Source organism: Centruroides sculpturatus, unplaced genomic scaffold (assembly GCF_000671375.1).
Source record: "Centruroides sculpturatus isolate CEXI.00-Female unplaced genomic scaffold, Cexi_2.0 scaffold1839, whole genome shotgun sequence".
Classification (NCBI taxonomy): Eukaryota; Metazoa; Arthropoda; class Arachnida; order Scorpiones; family Buthidae; genus Centruroides; species Centruroides sculpturatus.
The window spans coordinates 16,786-35,444 of NW_019386032.1; the positions used below are offsets into that span (position 1 = coordinate 16,786).

At 29.6% G+C, this 18,659-nt stretch overlaps 1 protein-coding gene across 1 annotated transcript in view; it reads left to right on the top strand.

The window, feature by feature from the left end:
* The first annotated feature begins 7,084 nt into the window (after nucleotides 1-7,084).
* LOC111613225 (splicing factor 45-like) overlaps nucleotides 7,085-18,659 on the top strand; it is a 56,593-nt gene continuing 45,018 nt past the window's right edge. The window contains exons 1-6 of the mRNA XM_023354575.1: nucleotides 7,085-7,219; nucleotides 10,846-10,928; nucleotides 11,048-11,142; nucleotides 14,179-14,292; nucleotides 14,401-14,573; nucleotides 16,470-16,603. Coding sequence (XP_023210343.1) covers nucleotides 10,859-10,928; nucleotides 11,048-11,142; nucleotides 14,179-14,292; nucleotides 14,401-14,573; nucleotides 16,470-16,603 — 586 coding nt within the window. The 5' untranslated portion in view covers nucleotides 7,085-7,219; nucleotides 10,846-10,858. The remainder of the gene's footprint in view (nucleotides 7,220-10,845; nucleotides 10,929-11,047; nucleotides 11,143-14,178; nucleotides 14,293-14,400; nucleotides 14,574-16,469; nucleotides 16,604-18,659) is intronic.

The window sequence follows — 18,659 nt, forward strand, 5'->3', positions numbered from 1 at the left end:
GTCTAATTTCACTTGGTAACAAAGACCAAGCGGGGGCCGAGAAAGGGAATTAATAACTAATAAAGTAACGATCCGCGAGATCGCAAGATATTTAAGCCCAGGCCACAAGGACACTCGAATCCTTGCCCGCGAGGCTGTCGCTGGCTGGGATGTTTCCCGCAAGGACTTAAAGACTGTCTACTTATAGTGTTAGCTTTGTAATTACTATTTCACACGCGAATACGTTGTTACACGCGAATTTTANATTTAATATTTTATCGTATTTTGTTATTTGAAAGATCTGTCATGTTGAAGTAGAGGGCTTGATGTGACGTCACATAGATCCAAGGTCACGCTAACAAATATACGGGATCTGGCTATCCTTGTAGTTTAAAGTCCTTGTGTAGGGAGCTGTCTGTTTTATTTTGGCAGTACCTGTACTTGCATTTGTCAGATTTTATTAATTTGCGGCAGTATAGGAATTGATTGGCTACAAGAGTGTTATTTGTTTTGATTTTATTATTTTGATTAAATCTTCACGAGAGGTGGTATCGCGCTTTCAGTCGCTGATGGCTTTTTTTTCCTAGCTTGTCTGCGAGTTCGTTAATGTATATGTCCTGTAAGGCTGGGATCCATGCAAAGATGATTTGTATACCTGTTTGTTGGCTCTGAGTGATAATGGTCTGTGATAAATGGTCTTCCCGCTCTGTGGACACTGAGAGCCTCTTGTTTAGCAAATCCATTATGGGTTCGGCCAGGCCCACAATGGAGCGGCCGGGTGATGAGGGATGGAGGCCGACATATCCGGTTAAACTACCCACCGAAAGATTCCTGGGGATTTATCGACTCGTCTGGATTCGATCCCGGGTCCCCCACGGTGGTAGGTTACCCTTTTCACCACTTGGCCATCAGGCCGTCATATATAGTATATCTGTTTAATAAATATGTGCATTTGCATTTTTCAATGTTGTATTTTATTGCGTAATATATGTATGAGACAATATAATCCGAAAACCATAGCTCATCCTCTGAAGAATTCAAAATATATGCTCGCCACCTCAAATTAGTAGTGGCTTGCACCTGTACATCCTTTTCCTCTAACAAAAGTTGTAGCCTAAAGCCGTTCTGTTTTTCCCTATAACTGGAGGGTTTTAGGATAGGATAACAGAAGCTAAAGAAATAAGGTAGCTTCCTTTTCTTAATTGCATTTTAAACAATTTCCTTTTTAATTTTCTTTTTTGTTCTTTGATTCGTCTCCTCTTTCTCTTTCCTTTATGAGCGACGATGTCAAAGTCTGGTGTCTCTGGCTCAACACTTATGTCAGTGGCGGAGCAAGACGTAAATTTGACGTGGGCAAGGTACATTTCGCGAGGCCCTCTGGTGGCGCAAGAAGACGGATTTTATAAAATAAAAAGCAGTTGAAACTGTCAAATTTTTATTCATAAAAATGCAAACTATATTCTTTGACTAACATTAAAGAAAAATTAAAAATAAAAATAAAAGAATTAAAGAAACAGAAATTTCCTGCTTTTAGCCTTACCGAACTCCTTAATAATTCTATCGTAATTCAGCTTAGATGCTATATATGCTTCAATAGATAAAACTGCGAAAGCTGAAAGTCTTTCCTGACCCATTGTATTTCTTAAATAATTTTTTATTAGTTTTAATTTTGAAAAGCTCCTTTCAGCGTAGGCAGTACTTACCGGTATTGTTAACAAAATTCGAATGACAATGGAAATATTTGGGTAAATTTCTTTCAAGTTATTTTCTGTTATGTATTGGAGCAGCTGTTTCACATTTTTAATGAAGTTGGGTAAATTTGGGATCATTGTTTGTAATTCTTCATATAATTCGTAAGGTTGGAAGTCACTGCTCTCACCCACTCGCAGGACTGAGTGTAAATCTTGACAGTTTTTTAATATTTGCTCTTTTGGAATATTTTTTAACTCGCTTAGATCATAGAGAAAACCAAAATTTTCAAAATGTCGATTTAAAGACATAAATCTCGAATCCATATTGCTTATTATAGAACCAATCGTGGTGTTAAATAAGTCTATTAAGTTACCAGAATTCCTAGTGCCGTCGTCTGTCTTGAGAGATTCTCTGTGACCTCTTAATGCCAGATTATGAGAGTATAAGAAATTAATGATATCAATTAATCTCTCAAACAAATTGTGCTAATGTTTTTGAGATTCACGAATTAGCCTTTCGTTTTCTTGGTCTCTTATGTCAATATATTTATCGTTTTATGACGAGTAAAAATTTTCCGTTGCTCACAGCTTTTTTAAGTAATGCGTAAACCTTCGAGGCGCGAGGCCCCTCGGACCGCGAGGCCTTAGGCGGTGGCCCACGTCGCCCACGCCTTACGCCGCCTCTGACTTATGTAACTTGTTTTTCGTTGTTTGTTAATTTATTAAATTATACCTTTGCTTATTAAATGCGAACTAATTCTAGACCTCACATTTATTCACTGAAACTATTTTTTAATCAGTGCAGAATCTCAACAATTTTGGTATTTCAGTTACATGCTTTTATTGTAAATTAGACTGAAAACTAGATTTCTTCTCATACATAATTTGCAGAGAGAAAGAGAATAAATAAACACTATGGCTTCACGCTGAACACAACAACACGCCATTACAACCTCACTTTCAATGATACTGTACGTTATCGGCATTCTAATTGGGACACAAAGAACACTTTGACAACGCACTCAAAACACCATAAACTGTATATAATTTTGTGATCATTCTGTAAACTTGGCCTAGAGGTTAAGATATCAGCTTACTGCTGTGAGGATCGGTAAACCCCAGGAATTTTTCGGGAGTAGACAGTCAGTCCCGGATATGTCTTGCCCTTCATCACCCTTCGCTCTATTATGGATCTGGACGAACCTATAATAGGCTTAATTAAAAGGACTCTGTTAGTACCAATAGGGCGGGAAGAATAAAGAAAAACAGTATGCAAGCTAACAAATTAATGGATAGTGTTTAAAATCTAATTAATGCTGCATATTTCAGTTAGTAAACATTTTACACATTTCACAATTATTCAATTTTGACTTTTTTTTAATCAAATAAAAATTATTCAGAACAAGAAAAATCTTAATTATAGGGCTCAATCTATACAAAATAAAATTATACCAATGACAACTGACGATGATAATTTAGAAACTATCGTATTATTTTCTTTTATATCTTTCTAAAATAAGAATTACTCTTTTTTCGAAATAAATCTTCATCTATCATTCGTCTAATCTATTCGAATTAAATATTAAAACCTTATTACTTTTGCACAAATTTAAAACGTTTCATTGTTGTTATAAATAGTACAAGTTAAAAACGACCAATCTAATACGACAACATACCGTATTACTACAATGTTAATACATTAATTTGCCTTAATGTATATTGATATCCTTTTGAAATTTAAACAAACGATTGAGAAATTTCTATAATAGAAGTTTGGCAAGAAAGAAAATTTCTTCTTCCCTATAAATTCCAAAAATGGATAATGCTCCTACCACGCCCTTACGACTTTGACCTAGCTTCTATTTATAATGAAAAGTCTACCGATTCCACATTCATCCTTTATGTAATCTATACACATAAAAGACAAAATTTGTATGTATATTAGATAAAGGCTTTTATACCGTTCAACGTATCCGCACCAAAGTTCGCACGAGTATTCTCTAGAAAATATGTATTGTGGGGTCTCCACTCCCAATCATCTCTAAAACCCAAGCAATTTTTATGTTGTAGTTTCATTACTGTGATTATTCGGCTCAATAAATGTACATTTAAGTTTTGTTAAGATTTTATATACCGTTATCGAGATACTCAACTTTGAATTTGCATATTTTAACGAGACATCTTATGGGCAACTAATTCAAAAAACGCCTATTTTTGTTAATAAAATAAATTTTCTTACCGTTAATTTAAAAAAACTATTATTTTACGTAGATTTTTATGTGAACATTTTTGGTGTGATTATTCATTGGATGTAAAAAAACAAATACGAAAATATATACTGACAATATTTTATTTACTACATAAAAGTCAGTAATTTTATTTAATAAATATCGATTAAAAAAATATATTTATTCGCATTTTAAGTGATTTGGTATTTTAAATACTGTATCATACAGTGACTTAGACAAAAATGATACTCGTTCAAAAATATTTTTAAGATTAATAATGATAATTTTCAATAATAATGACACATTTAAATCTAATAAAGCTTAGTTGAGTTACGGCAACGCAACATTTGGGCGACCTGCCTAGGGGAATGCCTTTTTAAGGGAAACTGGCCCCTATTTAGGCGTGCAGATATCGAGAAAACCCTGAAAACTCCACGTAGACAGCCTGTCCAAGCGAGGCGCGAACCTATAACCGAACTCCCAGTGTTCAGGGTACGAAGACCACTTGACCACTGGTAGGCCTTAGTTAATACAGTGGTACCTCAGGTTACGAACGCCCCAGCATATGAAATTTTCAGGATACGACATGAAATTCGAACATATTTTTGCTCCACGATACGAACAAAAACTCACCATACGACGTTACATTAGTTCGCATTTTTCATTTGTTTTTCTTACTACAGTTATTTTTTTAAATGTATTACTTGGCTTTAATTTGAGTATGTTTTTCGCGTTGGAACGAATTATTTGGTTTTACATGTAATCGTATGGGAAAAGATGATCCACCTTACGACATTTTCATGATACGATCTCAGTTTCGGAACGGATTAATTTCGTATCCTGAGGTACCACTGTATAGGAAACGTATTTTTTCGTTGTTGATTTTTCTCGATAAACTCGATAATTTATGGACCTACGGGTTTAAAAGGTTGCGTTATGGGGGTTATGGGGTTGAAAAGTTTACATTGTAAGCCACGGGATTTAAATGCTTAGATCATTGAGTTATATGGATTTAAAAGCTTAGATTATTGAGTGGGATTCTGCTTTCACAAAATTCTATACCTCAACTTTTAAAGAACCGACACGTATGGGCGTGAGCGCCTGACATATTTGAGACAAACTGCCGCCGAAAAATTTCCAGGTCCCAGTATGCTGACAAACTTTGTAGAGATTTTTTTTATTTTTGACTCTCCGCCCTGTGAGCACTAAAAGGACCTTTCTTCATACCCTTATTGCTTCGGCTAACCCATAACGAGAATTGTTGGCCGACGCCGAGCGGTCAAGATGGTAACCTACCGCTTTGGGGGATCGAATCCGAAAAAATCCCTAGGAATTTTTTTGGGTTGATGATCCATCTGGATATCTCTTGGACATCGTGGCTTTCTGATTGGTAAGCTGACATCTTAACTGTCTCCGCCATCAGGCCAACTTCGTAAGCTTAACGTGTTTTACATTTTTTTCAAGTTTGTTCTGATTACAGTTCCTTCTCAAAAAAATTGTTCCTTGAATACGTTATTGTTGAAATGCCCTGCTTTGGAACAGTGGTGTTTTACTGCGAATAATTTCTGCAGGAAGGAACATCAATCCACACTAATGCTTGCCTTATCAAATCAATATTTTACACCAAATCATTATTTCATCAATTCCATAGACACGTTTCGAGAAATTTTCCTTTCTCTTTAGTATTGCGCCCGGAAGGGGTAATTTTTCTATTTAACAATACAGTTTTATAATTTTTGGTGCAGATTGATGTTCCTTCCTACAGAAATGATTTTCATTGGTCATAATAATTGAATTAAAAATGAACTGCAGAGAAGTTTTGTTTTTGTTCTTTCATTGCCTTGGGATTTTCAAGCATATCGTGAGTTTGGCCAAGCTCACTATGGATCGGCATGGCGGTGAGAGACGAAGCCCGACATATCCAATACAGACTACCAGAGCCGTAACTAGAATTTTGGACGCCTATGGCCAAGAATAAAAATGGCGCCTTTTTAATTTTATTATTAAAAATAAAAAATAAAAATTTTTTTCTAAAAAATGCTATTGTAAAAAATTATCTAATCACATTTAAATACTATATAAATATAAATATAAAAGTTTTTTGTGTTATTAATTTCTAATACATATTATTTCGAAACCTTCTCGTTGGCGCCTTTATTAAATCGGCACCTATGGCGGGGGCCACATTGGCCATACCCTCGTTATGACTCTGCAGACTACCTCGAAAAATTCCTATGGTTGCTTGCCAGATTTTGATCCTGGATTCCTCAGAACGGTGGGCTGATGCCTTAACAGCCTCGGGCATTCGGCTTACAGTTAATCAAACTTTGAAGCACACTCTTTAACAAGTTAACTTCTTTATGAGGAAGGCCGATATTCAGTTATATTCAATATAATAATCAACATCAAGAATATGAATAAACATTTATGTATATATTAATACATATCGACATTATCCACCCGCGATATTCTAAAAAACAAATACTGTACAGTACAGTAGAGCGTCGTTAACCCGAAAGTCGGTTATCCGAAAGAATTCCAGTCGGCAAATTTAAATTTTTGTTAGTGCCTTGGCGCTGCAATCTTTGGTTATATCTTGGGCTACTTCAATATTTTTTATGTTTGTGTATGTGTTTTAGCTGGCAGCACTGTCACTTTTGTGCGGTGTTTTTTCGAGGACTGTGTGTCATGCTGAATCTAACGTTTTTGATACTAGATAACTTCTAAAGTATAATTTTTTTTTGTTTTTATATTTTTCAATATATTTATTTTGTTTGTAAAAAATAAAAAAATAATTTTTAACGATGCAATCGCCACGATTATTATTTTAAAAAGTTTACCTTAGGCTTAACATCGACGAAAATTCAACCCGAAGCGACACGCAACGGAGAAAAATTTCAACACGGGATAGGTTAATGTATTTTTTCGTACATAATCGGTTATCTGAAAAATAAGTTATCCGAACAACCCCAGTCCCCAATTGATTCGGATAAACGACGCTCTACTGTATGACATTGCACCAGGTTATGCTTCAATGACAAAAATCTATTATTTGAACTTAAATTTAATTTGCTATTAGATTTTACCATTATTAATATATTATATTATTCAATAATTTATTTTCTAATAATAAATTCTGGATAAAGTTAAAATTTCACGAATTTGTTATATTTAAATTACGAAAATGGCGCCTCTAGCGTCGACAATAATATGTAAAGTTAAGTAGTAAAACTTTGATAATACGAAAATGTAATGGATTGTTTAAGGTTCTTTGGCGGATTTTCTTAACAAGAAATGTTTTTTTGATAGTTAATAATTACGGTAAGAATTGGTGCAGTAGATTATCAAAGTTATGTAATGTTAATTATAACCCAACGTTTGAATAGTTATCTACCGGTTCCATATTTTTTGAAACGTGTTTTAAGTATATACTAATACAGCAAGGATTGTTTTTGTTCTTACTATATCATATATTATCGTTAAATCTAACTAATTAAATAACAATATAATGGTGTTCTGTGTTTCAAAACGAATCAAGTTATTTTGTGATGTCACACAGGCAGTTTTTATTACTTTAATTACAATATCATACTTCAAATTAATTCTTCGAAGAGTTAATGTTAATGTCAAATCCCAAATAATTAAAACTTCAATTCTTTCATATTAAAAAATTTATGTGAAATTTTTAGTGCTTAAATGTTTTTTGTCATATACAGTATAAACAATCCAAAGCCTACTGTATTAATAATAAACCAAATGACACCCAAATAGACCAAACCAAATAGCCTGATTAATTAAGACTGTTGTTTGGTTTATTTACTTTTGTTTCTGTTACATATAAAATTATGTTTGTTTTTTATAAATTAAATTCAAATTATAGTACAGACATAGGCAAATGCAGCTCTCTTTGAGTTGCATGCAGTTCTTGCTGAAAGTGTTAATTTCTGCTTATTATTATTATCACAATTTTTGAAAATTTTTGCACAAAACAAGTTAGTTTCTATGCAGAATTTAATACTTTTGAAATTATCAATGAATTATAATTAAAAGCTACTCTCCCGCCGTTGTGACTGTGGCTCCGTCTGGTAAGAGCTCTCTTACGTGACTCATCGCAACCACCAGACTAATTTTATTGTTTGTTTTTTTTTAAATTAATTTAATTATCATTAAATATACGGATTATAATTATTAAATATACCGATAAATTTTANTTTTATATTATATAATAAAATTGCAGTACAGAACTGTGGTACAGAATTAAAAAAAAGTACAGAACTGCAGCTCCCATGCATTTTGCAAAACCTACATTTCATCTCCCACTGAACTCTTGCTTGCCCACCCCTGTTATAGTATTATAAGCTTTATGTCTACAGTACTGAGTAAATATAGAAGCATATTTACACTGCCATAACAATTTTTAGAGAAATCACACACCTTTCCATTTTTAATTAACTCTAGTGCTCCAGAATGAATTTTGATGATATTTTTGCCCCTTGGATTACATATTCTATTTTGAACTTTACAGTATAAATTTATTTATTTATAAATAAGAGGGTGAAAATATTGCCAAAATGCATTCTGGAGCATCAAGTATTAATTAAAAAAAGGGAAAGATGTGCGATTTGTCTAAAAATTGTAACTGAAATGTAAGTATGGTTCTATAGTTACTTAGTACCTTCAAATTATAGTGTTCTGCACTAATTATATTATATTGTTTGAGTATAATCGAAAAATATATTTTGAGATTATGATAACTTTTTTTAATTATTCAAATTAAATGTAAATACTTTTATCTATTTTTTATTATTACATTACTCTATCATGTGGATTGTTTAAGACATACTTTTATCTAGCATATATAAGAGTTGAAATATAGAATTCCAAGTGGTGTTCATGTTTATTAATTATTTGAGTTATATATCTTTGTTGGATTCATTAGCTGATGATGGTGTTAATATGTTTGGAAGATTTGCCTACTTTTCATTCTGTCTTTATCCATAAAGCTACTGCCAAGTGATCAAAATACCAATTACATAAAACTCATTTTTAAATCAGCAATCAGTCACTTTAATGCAAAATAAGCAAATGTTTTTGGTCATTTTCAACAGCTATCATCAGACTAATATACAGCTCTAATGTTATTCAAATGTAATGAAGGTTACCTTTGAATAACATTTGATTTGTACATTAGCCTGTGATGGCTATTCAAAATGGCTGAAAATGTTTGCTTATTTTGCATTAAAGTGCCTGATTGCTGATTTAAAAAGTTTTATGTAGTTAGTATTCTGTCTATAATTTATATTACAGTAGAACTCCAATTATTTGAACTTTACTTAACTTTAATCTCGATTAACTGAAACAATCTAGGTTATTTATGCTTAATTCTAAAACAGTACAAATCAATATAAATAGAATGTTTAAGTATTAACTAAAAAAATCATACAATTTTACTTTTTGGAGTGGGATGGGTGGAGTGAAAGTTGAAGAATGATAGCATTAATCATTTTTAAATTTCTTCATTCAATTGTAGAAATCTGTCAAATAAAATCTGAAAATATAAATTTTATTGATTATCCTTAAAACTATATTCAGGCCACTAGTTGTTCTGTTTGTTTAATTTCAATAAGCAATTTGGAAATATATATAAAGTTCTAAATTTACTATTTATCTAACATCATATATAAACAAGTAGAAGTATTTAATATAACATAAACATAATGAGTAATTTAATAAATTAGAGATCAGTGTTTGGGCAATTTTAATGAGTTAATATATGTATGAGATACATTACAAAATGAAAAAAAATTTGAATTATTCCTTTGATAAAATTTTTGTCAAGAAATTGAAAAATAAACATCTGAACTCTTATGATCTGGACAGTCAAGAAAAATATTCTCGAGACTTCAGAAATATATACATCTTTATGATTAAGCTGAAAATGAGATTCTAAATATTGAAAATGTTTATCATGGTTTTGTTTTACTATTTTAATTTTATAAAATTGAAAAAGTATATATAAATTATAAGAGTTTATTTAATGATTATAAACTTAAATAGCAGATAAATAAGATTTGTTTATAAAGATTTAATTAATAAAAACAATTTTTTTTTTTATTCCGATTCCGTGTTTTAATACAGCATAATAAAAAACAATAAAGCATAACAAAAACAAAATATCTAACCTGGAAATTATAATTTATGAGCTGAAATATGGTAAATTAATAATCTTACGAAGATTGTTGTGTTATACCAAATAGCTGTATTATTTGAGTTATTTCAGGGTTAAATTTAATTAAATTAGCAAAATATTTGTTAGCCTACTAAAGGTAAACAATGCCACCATTTCAAAAAGTTAATGATTATAATTTCTTTTAAATTAAGAATTTCAAACTATCTGAAAAAAAGATCTGGGAGTATATTCTAATGTTCAATTATGACTGTTAAAAGTTACACTGGGTCCCTGTACAGTATTCCTTACTACATATTGTAAAAATAATTTTCTAATTAAATACTTTAAATACTTTCATACCATTTGCTATCTCCCCTTCAACTCATGCTTATCTCAAGATCATTAGAGAAATTTTAAAATGTGATTTGAATTTGCCCTAATGTTAATTAATTTAGTAAATTAAGAGAAAATCTTTTAAATTCAATTATTAATAATTTTGTTACTAAAAAACTGGTTTTGTTTTCTTCTGTTGTCATGTCTGCAAATTATGAATCAGTTGTAAGTTTTTAAATTTAACTGAACTGTGTTGTTATTTATTTTTTTTGTATCCATGTCAATTTGAAAAGCAATTTAATACAGTTTATCTTATAGATATTCTGATAAAGCATATTATCTTTCATTTATATGAAATTTAAGTAATTGTATAGTAACTAAATTTTTGTGTAATTTTATTTTATTGCTTTAGACATTGGAATAATTACTAATAATTTATAATTAGAAAATCTGTCAAAATGTCACTGTATGATGGATTGGGTCTCGATACAAAAGAAAAAGGACACAAAGACCAAAAGTCTGATTTGAGTAAGATTGAACATTGTTAAGTAATTTTTTTGAAGATTTGAATTTATTAAAATATACATCTTCAAATCTTAATCTTAAAATTTACTAAGGTTTAAATTGAATTTTATTTATATTTTTAGTGGGCTGGTCTTCAGGAATCAAATTACTTCAGTCTCAACTTCAGTTGAAAAAAGCTGCATTGACTCAAGCAAAGGTAACATTTTCTTCAGTTAAGGTAATAAAGAATGTTTTTATTTTGTTAGTGCATTTGATAATGATAAGTTAAATACATAACTATTGAATGACCTATTAAATTATGTTCCAATGGGAATAATATAATTGGCTGCAACAAAAACAGCATAAATTCTCTTACACATAGGCTATGTTTAATTTATAACAAAAAAATGACTTTACTAAAACATTTCACACAACACTAAAAATATGAAATTTTTTGTAAATTAATTAATATTTATTGTGTATAATACACAATAAATAATAATTTAATACAATAAGATATATAACAGGCTTTCAAACACTTGTTTGGTATGTTGTGGCTTTGCACCATCTTGCATAAACAAAGTCTAAAGATATTTATGCTTAATATACATTTTGGGATAAAATTTATTTGTTAATAATTCAATATACGTAGCAAAAGTAACATTCTTTTTAAAGAAAAATTATCCAATAATTTCTTTAGCACTGATGGAACATCAAACTTATTGTTTTGAGATGCGGAGGCTAATTATAGGAAGACATGAATCTCTTCATCCCAATATTTGTAATTTTTCTGATTAACATAGCCTTACAAATAAAAAAATGAGTTCTATCAGAGAAATAAATATAATCCATATTGATTTCTTTGCTTTCAATCATGATAGAAATAAAATTACTGAATCTCAATTTTTGTTTAAGATCATGCTCCTTTAATGGTTGTTGAACTTGAATTTATAGGGAACAAGTTTGATTCCTTTTTTTACAATATTTCTGGCAGAAGAATAAGACAGGTCCCATTTTTATGCCATATCATATTAATGTAGTCTTTTCAAATATTACTTTAGCACAATTCATATTTTTTGGAGTGGCCACTGTAGCTTGATGATCTTTTCCTTATTGTATATCCTCTGCACTTCCAGTTTCTTCATATTTAGCAATAAAAAAGTTTAGACATTTAAAATTTAATTAGAATTTTGGTCTAGCTTTGATTCTTAATTACTTACTTTAATATTGTCAAAGCGGCAGGAATTTCACTTTTGCCAAATTTTCTTTATATTCTTGCAAAACAATAGTAGCGGAATTAGAATTTTGATGATAATTCTGTACAAAAACTACAAGTGTTCTAGTTAGTTTTATCATTTTGAAAATGATTGTAAACCTAAATTAACATTACTTGTAAAAATATAAATGTTGTAGTATAATATGCTTGTTCAATTTTTTTTCCTATTTCAATCCATTAGACTTATTAAAATATAGTTTTTCAAGAATTAAAACTCATTCATTGAACAAATAATAAAAGTACACATTTATCATATTCATGTTTTAATTTTATTATACACTCAATTTTATCATTTAATTTGAAATTATATATGTGTATAGTATAACTTATCCACTTTCAAAAATTCTTTAACAATTATATATTAAGTAATTCACAAAATTTTAAATTTAAAAAAAAAAATTATAATTGATGACTTTTCAGTTTAAAATATTTCATACAAAAATAGTTAGGGCAAGAAAAAAATGAATATTTTGGAAGAAATATTAATATGATTTAATATATTGGTAACTTGTTCAATTTAAGATAAGTAATATGTTTCAGAATATTTTCTTGTATTGATCATTTGATGCAGTATTATAGTGTTTGGCAGTATGCTATATGTGATTGCAGTATATAGTAATATTTAATATATTTTTATAAGAATATTTTAAAATTATCTCAAAGTCCATTGTAAAAGGCAATTTCTATAAATTTAAAGCTGTTTTTGCTATAATATCTGTTGAAAAGTATTGTATAAAACTAATAAACATGTTTCAGTGAAATATAAATTAAATTGTTTTATAACACTTCTGTAAAATATCGTACAAATTTAATTTAATATTGTTACATATATAATTTTAAATTATTAGTGTTAAATTATATAATGCTTTAAAATAATATTTTAAAATATTGAATTTTAGAAGTTAGATAGTATTATAAAATATACATATGTATAATTTAAGATAAATTTCTTTCAACAATAATTATATATTACAGTGTTTATATATTATTGATTATATGTTTATCAGGTTGTAAAGGTGATATTTAAATATATACAAACATCGCTAAAACCTGATATATAATATAGCTACACACCAACCGAATGCTGAAAATCTATCGGGCTAGTATAAGGCTAGTTATTAAATGAATAATTATTTAAATTAATTAATTTATTTATAATTATTAATGTTAATAAGAGATGGCGCCTAACGCTTACCTCTAGTGCCAAATTGGTTACATAATTCATTTAATAACTAGCCTTATACTAGCCCAATAGATTTTCGGCATTCGGTTGGTGTGTAGTGATATTTAAATGTTTTTAAAAAACATTATTGACAATTAATTCAATAATGATTACAGTTCACCCTGGTAAATAATTACGAGGTAGATGTTCAGATGATCCAGTTGTTCATAGTAGAGTTCTTTTATGACAGTGATGTTGGTTGGAAGCAGCTCCATCGTGACAATACCAAACAAATGCAGATCATAGATCTTCTTCAGAACTATTGGCCCTTTGACATTTGCAACAGCTGGTTGACCTTTATTCATCGATGGAGACTTTAACAAATGCTTTGCTGATGAGATCATGAGCCTTTGTTGCTTTAATGGCCATTTTTGAAGTGATAAGAGTTACAGCATGCAAATCACAACCACTGCTGTAAATCATCATGCTATAAAAAATAACTAATAACTAATTTGGAAAAAATAATTAAAAATTAATTTGGAATAAATTATTTATTCCAAATTAATTATAATTATTTATAATTATTAAAAAAAATAATTATAAATTCATTTATAATTAAAAATTATAAATGAATTTCCAATGAAATGCCCTTTGATTACTCTACTTAAATAATCACATCTAACATCCCAGAACATTTGTTTTTTTCCAGTCATTTCTATAAAGTCAAAATGTCTAAATTTTACCTTTATAAACTTATTTATTTATTTATATTAATTATATTTATTTATTAACTATAATTTCAAATAAGCAAAATAATAAACTTTGTTTTTATTTAGAGAGAACAATTCAGAAAAGGTGCAGTATTAGCTCCTGTTGTCAATCTAAAGTCTCGAAGAGATGATCAAGATGAAATGCCACCTCCTCCAGCAATCTCAATAATTCCAAATAAAGTAAAAGCACATTATATAGTAATATGTTGAATAGTTTTCAATATTTTATTTATTTACTTAACTAATTTTTTGAAAGAACTAAATTATCATATTGAATTATTCTATTAGGAAGGTAAAAGTCCCATAACAACTGGATCATTACTTGGAGGAGAGTGGGATATTCGTCAAGAGTATGATCCTGCATGGCCTAATGATTATGAAAAAATAATGAGGGAAAAGAGAGAGAAGAAAGACAGAGATCGAGGAGATGATCGTCATAAACATTCTGAAGATAAAGATAGGTATTTATTAATTTTAATATTTTTTTATAATATGGCTCTCTTAATTATAAATTATATCTACAATACATACAAATCATTATAAATCAAATTGCTTGGTAAAAAGCATTTGATCATATTTAAAATTTTTCAAGTTTTTTTGTTGAATTTCATTATGTATTTGTTAAAAAAACTAAACATTTTTTAATGTGAATAGGATGCACACAAATTATATCTAGACTGTAAAAGTAAGAACAGTTATCATATTTAATGATGATACAATAATGATATTTCCTTTTCATGAGATGTATTAGGGATATTTACTTATTAAATCTAAAGTTTTTCAAAAGTATGAAAATTACTTATTTAAAAATAGATAAGTAAAAATATCTAATTAATCCTATTAACAAAAATAATTATTAATCTGCTAATATGAATGAAATGGAGTTATAAAGATCATTATTAATACAGATACATAACCAAATGATCACCTTAAGTAATCAGGCTATAAATCCACTATTTAATGATTAAACACTAAGTAATTTGTTACTAGAGGTAGATGTTAGGTCCCATCTCTTATCTAAATTAATAATTATAGTTTTAATAATTTATTAAATACTTTTAGAATCATCTGGGAGAAAAGAATTGGCCTTTTAATGCAGATAAAATACAAACAAGTTTGTATTTTCCGGTGTAGTTTAATGCAGAAAATACAAACAAGTTTGTATTTTCTGCATTAAACTACACCGGAATTGCATTTATAAGGTTCACCAGTTGTTTTTTCTAACATACTTTATTCCAGTCTTATGGGGTGTGAACTATAGATTGTCTATCTTCAGGTTGAAGGCATCATTATCATTTTTTATGGTTTGAATTATATTTATTTGGTTTCTTTCTTTGAGATTGTCAAGTTAGTTATGAGATTAATAGATTATCATAGTAAATTCAAGAGAGATTGTGTGTATTTAGTGTATTATTCTGCAATCACTACATTCAGCTGAATAGGTGTTTCTTCGTATTCATATAATGTTACTTAGAAGTGCAAAGCATAGTTTCCTCATGAAAATTGTATGTAAACAGAGTTTTAAATTTTGATGATTTTATCCCCTATTTATCTATCATGTATAAACTAATTTGTGCATTAGGTACATGCATGAAGAGACTATTTTATGATGCATAATTACTAGGCTGGTTGGAATGATGCAAATTGTGTTAATTAGTTTTCCATTTCTACATTACAATTTTTCAAATTAGAATGTAAAAGATTCTTTATAAATAATAGTAAATCTTTTCAAGTGATATAAATTTTCTACTTTTACTTTAGTAAATTTTCCACAATTTTTAAAATATTTAATCAATTAGAACTCAAAATTAATAAAGATTACATTTTATTATCATCAGATTTTTTAATAAAAAGATATTATGAAATATTTAATAAAATGTAATAATTGGGCTACAATTTATAGGTCTACAATTTTTTCAAATTGTAGACCTATAAATTTCCATGGTTATCTGTTTATCTGTCCTTCCTTAATCTCTAGAATAGTATTAGATAAATGAAAGTCAAGATCAGATATGGAAAGCTTAGAGGCAGGAAACCCCAATTAAGTATGTACAAACTTCCAGTCTAGACCAGAAGTTATGTGAATTCAATTAAAAAATTTTCCCAATTGGAGTTATATAGATGACCAGCATGACTGTTGTTATCAGGTAAAATATTATGTACAGAGACAAGATATTGCAAATTTGAGATGGTGAACATATATTTTAAATTGAATAAATTAAGAATATAATTAAAAATTGCAGCCCAGCATTGTGATGATGTCATAATAAATAACTGCTCATTTTACATATTAATTTATCTAATTTTCTCTGTGTGAAAAAGTTTAGAAAATGTATCATAATAATTATTTATTACAGAGATTCTGGTCATCCATATGGCAATAAACATGGTAGGAGAAGAAGAGAGAGAGAGAGGGATAAAGAAAGAAATAGGGAAATGATAGAAAGAAATCGTGAGGAAGAAGCTGAAGATGAGAGAGCAAATAAAAGAGGTATTTCTTTATTATTACAGATCATTTTATTAATTTACTACTATATTTTCTCAATTCTAAAATGTGCTATAAGCTTCTTGAATTTTAAGATTTTTTTTAATGGAGGAAAAAATTTTTAAATAATTAACTTTATAAGTTTTGTTAAGCAACTAGTTATAACAATACAAATACTATGAAGTAGATAATATTCAGTAGCTGTATTTTCTTGTTGTTCTGCATATACAATGTTTTCTTTTAATGCTGTATCATAATGTTATCCTGGGGACATTATAAAGATTAAATTAAATGCCTATTACTAACAAAACTCACTTGAACTGATGTGAATATTAGTAGTACAGTACATCCAAAAATGATTTTTATTGGTGTATAATGCACCAATAACAACATTTACAGATGTACCAAAAGTTTTAGCATTTTGTAACACATTATCCAGATTCACATCACTTTTGGTCAAAAGTTGATATTAATCTGAATAATGTGTTACAAAATTCTGAAGTATTTCTTTACAAAAAAGAATTATCCAATACTTGTTATCTTGGGGTATGTTCGTAAAGTCAAACAAGTCAAACGCATTAGTAATGAATCATTCGAAAAGTAGTCGTCTCACTCAGTGCGCATGCTCTGCGGTGATGAAGTTTCAAACGAAACTCTAATGAAGTTCATGAAGGAAAGAGTTAGTTTACTTCGTTAAAGAAATGGCACCCAACGATATCAATGTTTCTAAATCTACTCGAGTGTTTAAATTGTGAATTAAAGGGTGAAATGATTGAAATAACTGTCCACCCGAAGCAATCTAAGAAAAATATTTCAGATAAGGCTGCACTAGTAACGTTCATATCTTCGATTTTAGAAACATCAGTTAGTTATAAACGAATCGTTCGAAAAGTCTAACAAAATAAGGATAACAATGACATCATTCTTGTTTAACTTGTTCAACTTTACGAATGTACCCATGGTATTAGAAATTGTTAGAACAATGATGAGGCAGTCCTTTAACTTAGAAATACACTTTATCATAATTCAAGACTATACATCCACTTGTTCACACATCCATAACTTGGCAGGCAACTGAAAATAGGTCTTTCCTTGTTTTTGAGCAGTCTTGCACATGTTACCAGTTCATAAACAATTTGCTATATTGATGCATGCTTTAGTTTAGTATAATTATTTTGCCCTAACAATCCCCTTCTTGAAGAGACTCTGTCTTTACTTAGTGATCTCTTCGCTAGTTATGCGTTTACGGTGGATCAGGAATGTTGCTCTTAGTATCCGTATACTCTATTCATATTGTTCTGTTGGTGATGTTTTCCTTAACTTTGTAGACCCACTTGCAGTTGATAGTTGTCGCCCCTTGTGGCAGTTCCTTTAAGTTCCATTCCTTATGTTTTCTCAGGCACTCCATTTCTTTTTCCATGGCAGCCCACCATCTGGCTGAGTCATTCAATTCTGTGGCTTTATAGGTTAAAGGCTCTACATTGTCTTTGACTATCTTTTCATCAATTGTGGCAGATTCTTCTATGTTTTTCATTCTGTACTCCTTTCTGGGTTGCCCTCTATGTTCTGTTCAAGCGATTTGTGGTTTCCCACTCGCTCTTACCAGTTCATTATTCTGCTCATTTTCACTTTCGTTCATTTCATTTTTGTCTTCATGTTTGGATGAGGTGTTTTCTTCAGGTTGTAATTGTTCCTTAATAGATTCAATGATATCTAATTCCACTTCTTTGTTATTGAGTCTTTCTCTTCTGTGGGACTTGTCATCTTCAGTCATTTCGGTATTGTCCCTTGAGTTGTTTGGGAATTCATTGATAAATTTGACATCTCTGCTTGTTATAACTCTCTTTATCTTCGTGTTTCATATACAATGCACTTTTGTTTCGCTAGAGTAGCCTAAAAATATGCATTTGGTGGATTTTTCATGGAATTTTCCTTTTCCTGGTTTCTTTCTAGTGCAAATGCCATCTCACCAAATGTCCTAAAATATTTCATTGTTGGCTTTCTACCAGTTCATAATTTGAAGGGTATGTTGCCTTCCAGGCTCTTTGATGGACATCTATTT